The 13,271-nt window shown below is 37.0% G+C and overlaps 1 protein-coding gene across 1 annotated transcript; it reads left to right on the top strand.

The window, feature by feature from the left end:
- Positions 1–1,053: 1,053 nt before the first annotated feature.
- On the top strand, positions 1,054–1,494 carry LOC131876604 (uncharacterized). Its single transcript, XM_059222043.1, has one exon. The coding sequence runs from the start codon at positions 1,054–1,056 to the stop codon at positions 1,492–1,494; it is 441 nt and encodes a 146-aa protein (XP_059078026.1).
- The last annotated feature ends 11,777 nt before the right edge of the window (positions 1,495–13,271 follow it).

The following is a 13,271-nucleotide window of genomic DNA, read 5'->3' as shown; positions in this document are numbered from 1 at the left end:
TGGAATGTCATGCAAATATGTGGTGGAAAGAGGTCCAACTAGACATAAATCAAAGAGGAAAGGGAAAGATAACCAGATGGGATTGCATGGTTGATAAATTGAAGAAATAATTCATTCCTATGGCCTATGGACTATGAGATAGATTTTCTAAATAAATTACAAGGGTTGAAGCAAAGAAGCAAATTTGTGGAGTACACAAAAGAATTTTACAAAATAATTATCAAAATAGGCCATGCAGAGGCCAACAAGGAAAAGGTTGTTTGTTATCTGAATGGGTTAAGGCCAAGTATTTAAGAGGAGCCAAGTCTAGTCAGAATGGCCAGTATTGAAGAAGAATATCAATTTGCTTTGAAAGTGGAGGAAAATTTAAATAAAATATTTGAAGGTAAGCAAAAAGGGAAATCCCAAGGCAACAGAGGTGGTGGAAAATCTTTCGGAATCTAAAATGAAGATCTGAAGAAAAATGATGAAGTGGGCACTAGCCGAAATCAAAAGGGTGATAATTCATATAGCCCATGTAATCAGAATAATAGTGAATGATGAGGAAGAGGAAGAGGAAGGCCTGGACAAGGGTCTCGGAGAGGTGGTTTCAGAGGAACTTGTTTTCAATGTGGTGAAGAAGGGCATGGAGCCTTTGACTGTCCACAACACAAAGGAAGGAGAGATAGAATAAATGAAGGCCATGCACAAGTCATGCATGTAGATGAGGAACCTTAATCAAAACATTCTGATGATGGAAAAAGGGGAGAGGCCCTAGTTATCAAGAGAACCTTGATGAATGAGGTGAAAGAACCATATCAGAGGCAAAGTTTATTTCGTACCCAATGCAAGTGTAAGGATAAATGTTGTAATGTGATTATTGACAATGGGAGCACTAATAATCTAGTGTTTGAATAAATGGTTACAAAGTTGAAGCTGAAGAGAGAAATACAACTGTAGTTGTATCAGATATCTTGGTTGCAAAATGACCACAAGGTTTTTGTCAATGAACGATGTTTGGTGAAATTCAAGATTGGAAGTTACCATGATGAGGTACTCTGTGACATCATACCTATGGATGCATGTCACATGTTGTTAGGAAAGCCATGGCAGTTTGATAGGAGTGGTGTACATCATGGTCATTCTAATACCTACACCCTAACAAAGGATGAAGTTCTCCATAAGTTGAAGCCACTAAGGGAGGTGGAAGAAAAGGTATGTAGTAATTCCAGAATATTTTTTGTGGATGGAAGGAAATTTTTGGAAGGCATGAAACATGAACCTGTGTGTTTTTCTTTAATTCATAGAGTGGATAAAGAAGATAGTGTAGAGGTGCCAGTAGAAGTTTCTGGTTTGTTGGATGAGTTTCAGGACATCATGTTTGATAATGTACTTAAGGGTTTACCACTTGTGAGTAAGATTAGTCATCAGATTGACTTGATCCTTGGAGCCAATTTGTCAAACAAGGCAGCCCATAGAATGACTTTACCAGAAAATGAAGAGTTGGACCAATAGGTTCAAGAGTTATTGAGGAAGTAATTGATATGAGAGAGTCTGATTCCATGTCTGGTAGCTGTAGTACTTGCACCAAAGAAGAATGGAGAATAGAGGATGTGTACATACTTTAGGGACATAAACAAGATAACAATAAAGTACAGATTTCCCCCGCCAAGAATAGATGACCTTATGGACTGCTTGAGTGGAGTGGAGCACTTCAAAAAGATTGATCTGAAGATTGGATATCACCAGATCCAGATTAGAGAGGGGGACGAATGGAAGACCGCCTTCAAAACCAAAGAAGGCTTGTATGAGTGGTTAGTCATGCCTTTTGGGCTAACCAATGCACCGAGCACATTCATGCGGCTCATGAACGAGGTATTAAAAGAATTTTTGGGTAAGTTTATTATTGTGTACCTCAATGATATTTTGATTTTCAGCAAGACATTGGAGGAGCATTTGATATATATCCATAGAGTTTTTGAGAAGTTGAGAGAGGAGAAATTGTTGATTAATTTGAAGAAGTGTACTTTTGTGAAGGAGGAGTTAGTGTACTTGGGGTTTGTTGTCTCGACAGAAGGTCTTAAGATGGACCTAGAGAAGGTGAAGACTATTTTGGAATGGCCTATCCCAAGGACTGCTACTGGAGTGAGATCTTTCCATGGTTTGGATAGTTTCTATAGGAAGTTCATTAGAAACTTCAGTAGCATTTGTGCACCCCTGACTGAAACAATGAGAGGGGATAGAAAAGAATTCAGGTGGAGTATGGGAGTGGAAAATAGTTTGGATTTGTTGAAGAAGAAGGTGACAGTGCAACCTATTTTAGCCCTTCCAGATTTCAATAAGGTGTTTCAAGTGGATTGTGATGCCAATGGTAATGCCATTGGAGCTATATTGAGCCAGGAAGGAAGGCCCATTACATATTTCAGTGAAAAGCTAAATGATGCAAAGAAGAAATATTCTATTTATGATCAAGAATTTAATACAATAGTTCAAGCATTAAACAAATGGAGACACTATCTATTGCTAAAGAAATTTGTTTTATACATTGATCATCAGGCATTGCAGTACTTGGATAGTTAGGAAAAATTGAATTAGAGACATTTGAAATGGGTGGAGTTTTTGCAAAGTTATACTTTTTTCTTGAAGCACAGGAGTGGGAGGTCTAACAGGGCTACAGATGCCTTAAGAAAGAAGCGGATTTTGTGGATATAAATGCAATTTGAAGTGGTTGGATTCAATAAACTAAAAGCATTGTATCTTGAGGAGTGTGATTTTGCAGAAGCTTGGAAATCTTGTAAGGAATTTGCTACTTTAGACAGGATGAAGTGGTTGGATTTCATAATCCAGGATGATATCTTGTTTAAGGGAAGCTAGTTGTGCATTTTGAGGAGCTCCATGATAGAAAATTTGATTAAAGAGAATCATAGTGGAGGGATGGCAGGACACTTTGGTCAGGATAAGACCATTGCCATTATCAGTGAACATTATTATTTGCCTTAGTTATCCCAAGATGTAAATAAATTTGTGATGTAGAGCATCATGGACCCTCCCACAATCATATTGCAACTTATCCTTCTTTCTTCTTGAAAACTCAACTCTTCTTGTTTCACCTTCCTTCACTAGGCTTCACCAAGATGCTCAAATAGAACTATCAACCTCACCAAATTGTTCCAACACTTCCTAGGGCCTCTACATACCCTATTCCACTTTACCTAATGGGATTCACTCACCTTATCAACTAGTTATCTCACCAACCCTTACTCGGGTCCCTAAATAGGCCAATTCCCTAGTAGCTATGTTCAACGCGTAACCTAACCTTTCCTCAAAATAATCCCAAAACAAGTGAAAAAAAAATTACATATATGGATACCCTTTTGCAAGTTACACAACATATGTGAAAATAAACTATGGGTCTTTTCGACGAAATACTCAAACCAACACCCTGCTACACACCAACTAGGCCCAATTAGCTCTCTTTTCCAAAGCAAGTACCAACAAATGGTATGACCACAACTCCAAAAAAAAAAGTCTTGAAATTTTTTCCAAAACCATATATTTTCTAGGTTTCAAGATAATACACAATTATTTGATAGGTTAGATACTAAACCCCCCTTTTTAGGCCTAAAAAACTAGGGTCTCCTTGTTCAAACCCCAAAACACACTTCCAAATCTTGAAACTTGGTATTCACCATTAATTTACCATCCCCTAACATTGTTTCACATAAAAACACTATGTCCTTAAGATAGATCCTCTTCTTCTATACTCATGCCTCCATTTTCATGCTTTTTCTCACTCAATCTCTTACCCTAGGGTATCAACACTTCATCTCCACGTTATTCCCTTCACTCAAACCTGTTATTAGACAATAATATACATAATTAATGACCCATTACACAAGTATCAACAACCACATAAAGTGGAACGGGTCACATTTGCATTGTGACTCTCAGAATAACAATGAAATGGCCACCTACAACAGTCTTTAGGACAACCAATGAAAGTATATCAGATTTGAATGTAAAACCTTCAATAATATTATAAAATGATAGTACAAACAATCCTATACATTTCAAAATCCATTTACAATTGAAAATGAAGCAAAGAAGAAGAGTTTTAGACCAATAAAGTGCAGATTTTAGACCAAAATTGCAAGGAAAACCTTGTATTTTTATTGCGAAACCCCAAACTCTTACAATGCAAAGCAAATCCGACCCTCTACCTCTTCATTTTGGATCACAAAAAACATATTTAATCCTATTGCCTTCATGAAAACTGAAAACCAACTCTTAACCACCCATACAACCACTTTTGGGTGTTTACAACTTTAATTTATTGTCAAATTGACACTTTTAGTTGTCAATTGACAAGTTTTTAATCTTTTTGCATCTTGACACTTTATAATCAACTTTATTACCTTAATATGGTCACAAAAGACCTTATTAAACTTAAAATTCTCATTAAAAACTTATTCCACCCATTGGACCCCATTACATTACTCATTTTGACATTATATGCCCAACATGGCAATTTTGACAACTTATTACAAAATGACTCATTACATGAGCTTGATGACTCCCAATGGCATTATTATCCATGTTTAAAATATTCAATGGTCATTTTAACCTTATAGACTTAATTATTCATATATATTCATTATGGCCTCATGGTGGCCAATCTTGTCTTGGGTGCTCCTGCACCATACTCCTCGCCTCAAAAATTTCCAAGTCTCTTGGAAATGGTGTACCTGTAAGACAAAAAAACATAAAACCTACACCATCTTTCCCATGAGCATACTTTCCCCACATTTCTTCATCTTCTTCCATGATGGTTTCCTCTTTTATCTATCAGTCTTCAATCTGTAATCTTGAAGGACCTACTGCCTTACTCTGATACCACTATGATGCAAAGCATCATGCGCCCTCCTACAATCATATTGCAACTTATCCTTCTTTCTTCTTGAAAACTCAACTCTTCTTGTTTCACCTTCCTTCACTAGGCTTCACCAAGATGCTCAAATAGAACTATCAACCTCACCAACTTGTTCCAACACTTCCTAAGCCCTCTACATACCCTATTCCACTTTACCCAATGGGCTTCACTCACCCTATCAACTGTTTATCTCACCAACCCTTACTTGGGTCCCTAAATAGGCCAATTCCCTAGTAGCCCTATTTAGCGCGTAACCTAACCTTTACTCAAAATACTCCAAAAACAAGTGAAAAAAAATTACATAGATGGATACCCTTTTGGAAGGTACACAACATATGTGAAAATAAACTATGGGTCTTTTCGCTGAAATACTCAGACCAGCACCTTGCTACACACCAACTAGGCCCATTTAGCCCTCTTTTCCAAAGTAAGTACCAACAAAAGGTACAAAAACAACTGCAAACCAAAACAAAGTCTTGAAAAATGTTCCAAAACCATATATTTTCTATATTTCAAGACAATACACAATCATTTGATTGGTTAGATACTAAACCCCCCTTTTTAGGCCTAAAAAACTAGGGCCTCTTTGTTCAAAACCCAAAAGTCACTTCCAAATCTTGAAACTTGGTTTTCACTATTAATTTACCATCCCCTAACATTGTTTCACATAAAAACACTACCTCCTTAAGGTAGATCCTCTTCTGCTATACTCATGCCTCCATTTTCATGCTTTTTCTCACTCAATCTCTTACCCTAGGGTATCAACACTTCATCTCCATGTTATTCCCTGCACTCAAACCTATTATTATACAATAATATACATCATTAATGACACCTTCCACAAGTAACAGCAACCACATAAAGTGGAACGGGTCACATTTGCATTGTGACTCAAAATAACAATGAAATGGCCACTTACAACAGTCTTTAGGACAGACAATGAAAGTATATTAGATTTGAATGTAAAACCTTCAATAATAGTATAAAATGATAGTACAAACACTCCTCTACATTTCCAAATCCATTTCCAAAAAAAATTGAAGCAAAGAAGAAGAGTTTTAGACCAATAAAGTGTAGATTTTAGACCAAAATTGCAAGGAAAACCTTGTATTTTTATTGCCAAACCCTAAACTCTTACAATGCAAAGCAAATCCGACCCTCTACCTCTTCACTTTGGATCACAACAAACATATTTAAACCTATTCCCTTCATGGAAAATGAAAACCAACTCTTAACCACCCATACAACCACTTTTGGGTGTTTACAACTTTAAGTTATTGTCAAATTGACACTTTTAGTTGTCAATTGACAAGTTTTTAATCTTTTTTGCATCTTGACACTTTCTAATCAACTTTATTACATTAATATGGTCACAAAAGACCTTATTAAACTTAAAATTCTCATTAAAAACTTATTCTACCCATTGGGCCCCATTACATTACTCATTTTGACATTATTTGCCCAACATGGCAATTTTGACAACTTATTACAAAATGATTCATTACACGAGTTTGATGAGTTTGAATGACATTATTATCCATGTTTAAAATACCAAATGGTCATTTTTACCTTATAGACTTAATATCTCACATATATTCATTATGGCCTCATTGTGGCCAATCTTGTCTTGGGTGCTCCTGCAACATACTCCTCGCCTCAAAAATTTCCATGTCTCTTGGAAATGGTGTACCTGTAAGACAAACAAACATAAAAGTTGCACCATTTTGCCCTTTTAGTGTTCTCATCTTCACCTTGGGTTTGTATTTGTCATTCTCTTGAATTACCATCCATTCTTTATCTCTTGTACCCCACATTGCTTCTTTTTCCTCTTGAATCTTATCCTCAATGCTCTGATTAGGCTTCTCGCATCTGCTCTCTATCTGACCTGCATCTCCACATATGCCAAAACATTTGATACTCTGACTCTTTACCTTCATCTTCACTCTTAGTTCCCTATTCATTAGCAATATCAACAAAATCAAGAAGCAATAGCATGCCCCTTCCACCATCTAACTTCTACCAACATCCATTATCTTCACCATGTTTGGAATCTTTGTCACAATAACATACATCTGCAAAACAATCAGACTTACCACCCAAATACAACTCATAGTCTTATCATCAACATATTTCACCTCCATGATAGGAGAACTCACACTTTCACTAGCCTTCTCATGGCCCATCATCATCTTATCAACCAACTCAACTTCCTTTATCAACTCATTCCTCATCTCATTCCATTACCCTTGGCATACCAACTCTCTATCCAACTTCAAGGCTACATCATTAGCCTCACAATTCACTATCATAGGGGTGCTTTGTTGTACTATACCCTTTACTCATTCCAAAGGACATTCCATTGTCCCAATCAAAATCACTTTTGCATACTCAAGCCCTTCAAGAATTGATTCTTTGCTCTTATCTCCAACATCTTTGTCTTCCATCTCTATCTCAACTCTTAGAACCTCTTTCTCCTTAGGTTCATCATCTTCCTCACAAGCTAATTGCTGCTCTTTTCATTCTTGCCCTTCCAATGCACAAGTTACCTCTCCTCTAACATATTTATCCTCTTCTAGGATCTTTGTCTCAGCTCCATACACATCTCTACTATCAGCATCACCTTTTATCATACCATCATCCACTTTTTCTATCAGCAAATCAAATTTATCTTCTACTATGACCTCTCTAGGCTATCCTTGCCTTGTCATTGGCAATACAACAGCACTCTTACTCACATTTTCTCCTCTTCTTATATAGACCTCTAACTTATCTAAAGCACAATCTTTTACATCATCTAGCTGATATGTTGCATGTCCTATCAATGGACTCTTCATCTGCACAATCTCACTTGGCTCCTTCTCAAGGATTGCTTCCTTGTTCTCCTTCACCTCATACCTGCTCTTTACATTTGCTTCTTGCAACTTAGACTCTACCTTGTTTTCTTCAAGCCTAGAAATGACTTCTATCTCTATCTTTTCTGCATCCTTATGTTCCTCATACCTTAGGAACTCCCTTCTTGCAATCAACCTTCTTTGACATTCCCCATGCTGCCTTGTCATCCTACAATGATGTCATCACAAACTTTTTCCCATCCTTGTTAATAACATATGTATTTTCTCTACCATCATGTAGGGATTTAACATCAAATTGCCATACTCTACCCAAGATCATATGACAATCACTCAAAGGCATAATATCACATAGAATAGTATCATAATAAGAACCAATGCTGAAAGAAACACATGCTGGGTCTTTAACATCAACCCATTGATCATTGCTTATCCCATATGCTCTATAAGGTGACTCAAGAGGTGTCCTTGGGAAGTCCAACTCCTCAACCATCTCTACTAAGACTATATTTTCAAAAGAACCACTGCTAACAAAAACCTTACATACCTTACCCCTGCATTTGCATTGTGTTCGGAATATGGAGTGCCCTTGAGCATACCTTGCCCACATTTCTTCATCTTCTTCCATGATGGTTTCCTCTTTTATCTATCAGTCTTCAATCTATAATCTGCAAGGACCTACTACCTTGCTCTGATACCACTATGATGCAGAGCATCATGGACCCTCCCACAATCATATTGCAACTTATCCTTCTTTCATCTTAAAAACTCAAGTCTTCTTGTTTCACTTTCCTTCACTAGGCTTCACCAAGATGCTCAAATGGAACTATCAACCTCACCAACTTGTTACAACACTTCCTAGGGCCTATACATACCCTATTCCACTTTACCCAATAGGCTTCACTCACCCTATCAACTGGTTATCTCACCAACCCTTACCTGGGTCCCTAAATAGGCCAATTCCCTAGTAGCCCTATCCAGTGGGTAACCTAACCTTTACTAAAAATAATCCCAAAACATGTGAAAACAAAATTACATATATGGATACCCTTTTGGAAGGTACACAACATATATTAAAATAAACTATGTGTCTTTAGGACAAAATACTCAGACCAACACCCTGCTACACACCAACTAGGCCCAATTAGCCCTCTTTTCCAAAGCATGTACCAAGAAATGGTACGACCACAACTCCAAACAAAAACAAAGTCTTGAAAAATGTTCCAAAACCGTATATTTTTCAGGTTTCAAGACAATACACAATCATTTGAAAGGTTAGATACTAAACCCCCCTTTTTAGGGCTAAAACACTAGGGCCTCCTTGTTCAAACCCCAAACCTCACTTCCAGATCTTGAAACTTGGTATTCACCATTAATTTACCATCCCCTAACACTATTTCACATAAAAAGACTACCTCCTTAAGGTAGATCCTCTGCTGCTATACTCATGCCTCCATTTTCATGCTTTTTCTCACTTAATCTCTTACCCTAGGGTATCAAAACTTCATCTCCACGTTATTGCCTGCACTCAAACCTATTATTAGACAATAACAAACATCATTAATGACCCATTCCACAAGTAACAACAACCACATAAAGTGGAACGGGTGACATTTGCATTGTGACTCTTAAAATAACAATGAAATTGCCACCTACAACAGTCTTTAGGACAGCCAATGAAAGTATATCAGATTTGAATGTAAAACCTTCAACAATAGTATAAAATGATAGTAAAAACACTCCTCTACATTTCAAAATCCATTTCCAAAAAAAAATGAAGCAAAGAAGAAGAGTTTCAGACCAATAAAGTGCAGATTTTAGACCAAAATTGCAAGGAAAACCTTGTATTTTTATTGCGAAACCCTAAACTCTTACAATCCAAAGCAAATCCGACCCTCTACCTCTTAATTTTGGATCACAAAAAACATATTTAAACCTATTCCATTCATGGAAAATGAAAACCAACTCTTAACCACCCATACAACCACTTTTGGGTGTTTACAACTTTAATTTATTGTCAAATTGACACTTTTAGTTGTCAATTGACAAGTTTTTAATCTTTTTGCATCTTGACACTTTCTAATCAACTTTATTACATTAATATGGTCACAAAAGACCTTATGAAACTTAAAATTTTCATTAAAAACTTATTCTACCCATTGGACCCCATTACATTACTCATTTTCACATTATTTGCCCAACATGGCAATTTTGACAACTTATTACAAAATGACTCATTACATGAGTTTGATGACTCCAAATGGCATTATTATCCATGTTTAAAATATCAAATGGTGATTTTAACCTTATAGACTTAATATCTCATATATCTTCATTATGGCCTGATGGTGGCCAATCTTGTCTTGGGTGCTCCTACACCATACTCCTCGCCTAAAAAAATTCCATGTCTCTTGGAAATGGTGTACCTATAAGACAATCAAACATAAAACTTGCACCATCTTGCCCTTTTAGTGTTCTCATCTTCACCTTGGGTTTATATTTGTCATTCTCTTTAATTCCCATCCATGCTTTATCTCTTGTACCCCTCATTGCTGCTTTTTCCTCTTTAATCTTATCCTCCATGCTCTGATTAGGCTGCTCCCATCTGCTCTCTATCTGACCCGCATCTCCACATATGCCAAAACATTTGATACTCTGACTGTTTACCTTTATCTTCACTCTTGGTTTCCTATTCATTAGCAATATCAACAAAATCAAGAAGCAATAACATGCCCCTTCCACCATCTGACTTCTACCAACATCCATCATCTTCACCATGTTTAGAATCTCTGTCACAATAGCATACATCTGCGAAAAAATAAGACTTACCACCCAAAGACAACTCATAGTCTTATCATCAACATATTTCAACTCCATGCTAGGAGAACTCACACTTTCACTAGCCTTCTCATGGCCCATCATCATCTTATCAACCAATTCAACTTCCTTTATCAACTCATTCGTCATCTCATGCCATTCCCCTTGGCATACCAACTCTCTATCCAACTTCAAGGCTACATCATTAGCCTCACAATTCACTATCATAGGGGTACTTTGTTGTACTATACCCTTTACTCATTCCAAAGGACATTCCATTGTCCCAATCAAAATCACTTTTGCATACTCAAGCCCTTCAAGACTTGATTCTTTTCTCTTATCACCAACATCTTTGTCTTCCATCTCTTTCTCAACTCTTACAACCTCTTTCTCCTCAGGTTCATCATCTTCCTCACAAGCTAATTCCTGCTCTTTTCTCTCTTCGCCTTCCAATGCACAAGTTACGTCTCATCTAACATCTTTATGCTCTTCTAGTATCTTTGTCTCAGCTTCATACACTTCTATACTATCAACATCACCTTTTCTCATAGCATCCTCCACTTTTTCTGTCAGCAAATCAAATTTATCTTCTACTATGACCTCGCTAGGCCATCCTTGCCTTGTCATTGGCAATACACCAGCACTCTCACTCACATTTTCTCCTATTCTTATATAGACCTCTGACTTATCTAAACCACAATCTTTCACATCATCTAACTGATATGCCACATGTTCTATCAATGGACTCTTCATCTGCACAATCTCACTTGGCTCCTTCTCAAGGATTGCTTCCTTGTTCTCCTTCACCTCATACCTACTCTTTGCATCTGCTTCTTGCAACTTAGACTCTACCTTGTCTTCTTCAAGCCTAGAAGTGGCTTCTATCTCTGTCTTTTCTCCATCCTTATGTTCCTCATACCTTAGGAACTCCCTTCTTGCAATCAACCTTATCTTTGACATTCCCCACACTACCTTGTCATCCTACAATGATGTCATCACAAATTTTTTCCCATCCTTGTTAATAACATATGCATTTTCTCTACCATCATGTAGGGATTTAATATCAAATTTCCATACTCTACTCAAGATCATATGACAATCACTCAAAGGCATAATATCACATAGAATAGTATCATAATAAGAACCAATGCTGAAAGAAACACATGCTTGCTCTTTAACATCAACCCATTGATCATTGCTTATCCCATATGCTCTGTAAGGTGACTCAAGAGGTGTCCTTGGAAAGTTAAACTTCTCAACCATCTCTACTGAGACTATATTTTCAAAAGAACCATTGCTAACAAAAACCTTACATACCTTACCCCTGCATTTGCATTGTCTCCGGAATTCAGAGTGCCCCTGAGCATACCTTGCCCACATTTCTTCATCTTCTTCCATGATGGTTTCCTCTTTTATCTATCAGTCTTCAATCTGTAATCTTCAAGGACCTACTGCCTTGCTTTGATACCACTATGATGCAGAGCATCATGGACCCTCCCACAATCATATTGCAACTTATCCTTCTTTCTTCTTGAAAACTCAACTCTTCTTGTTTCACCTTCCTTCACTAGGCTTCACCAAGATGCTCAAATAGAACTATCAACCTCACCAAATTGTTCCAACACTTCCTTGGGCCTCTACATACCTTATTCCACTTTACCCAATGGGATTCACTCACCCTATCAACTGGTTATCTCACCAACCCTTACTCGAGTCCCTAAATAGGTCAATTCCCTAGTAGCCCTATTCAGCAGGTAACCTAACCTTTACTAAAAATAATCCCAAAACACATGAAAACAAAATTACATATATGGATACCCTTTTGGATGGTACACAACATATGTGAAAATATCTATGGGTCTTTTGGATGAAATTCTCAGACCAGCACCCTGCTACACACCAACTAGGCACAAATAGCCCTCTTTTCCAAAGCAAGTACCAACAAACAGTATGACCACAACTCCAAACCAAAACAAAGTCTCAAAAAGTGTTCCAAAACCATATGTTTTCTAGGTTTCAAGACAATACACAATCATTTGATTGGTTAGATACTAAACCCCCCTTTTTAGGGCTAAAAAACTAGGGCCTCCTTGTTCAAACCCTAAAACTCATTTAGATCTTGAAAATTGGCATTCATCATTAATTTACTATCTCCTAACACTATTTCACATAAAAACACTACCTCCTTAAGGTAGATCCTTTGCTACTATACTCATGCCTCCATTTTCATGCTTTTTCTCACTCAATCTCTTACCCTAGGGTATCAACACTTCATCTCCACATTATTCCTTGCACTCAAACCTATTATTAGACAATAATATACATCATTAATGACCCATTACACAAGTAAAAGCAACCACATAAAGTGGAACAGGTCACATTTGCATTGTGACTCTCAAAATAACAATGAAATGGCCACCTACAACAGTCTTTAGGACAACCAATGAAAGTATATCAGATTTGAATGTAAAACCTTAAATAGTAGTATAAAATTATATTAAAAACACTCCTCTACATTTCCAAATCCATTTCCAATCGAAAATGAAGCAAAGAAGAAGAGTTTCAGACCTATAAAGTGCAGATTTTAGACCAAAATTGCAAGGAAAACCTTGTATTTTTATTGCCAAACCCTAAACTCTTACAATGCAAAGAAAATCCGACCCTCTACCTCTTCATTTTGGATCACATAAAACATA

This window comes from Cryptomeria japonica, chromosome 6, assembly GCF_030272615.1.
Source record: "Cryptomeria japonica chromosome 6, Sugi_1.0, whole genome shotgun sequence".
Classification (NCBI taxonomy): Eukaryota; Viridiplantae; Streptophyta; class Pinopsida; order Cupressales; family Cupressaceae; genus Cryptomeria; species Cryptomeria japonica.
The sequence above is the reverse complement of the archived record's forward strand: the minus strand, read 5'-3'. Positions and strand labels throughout refer to the sequence as shown.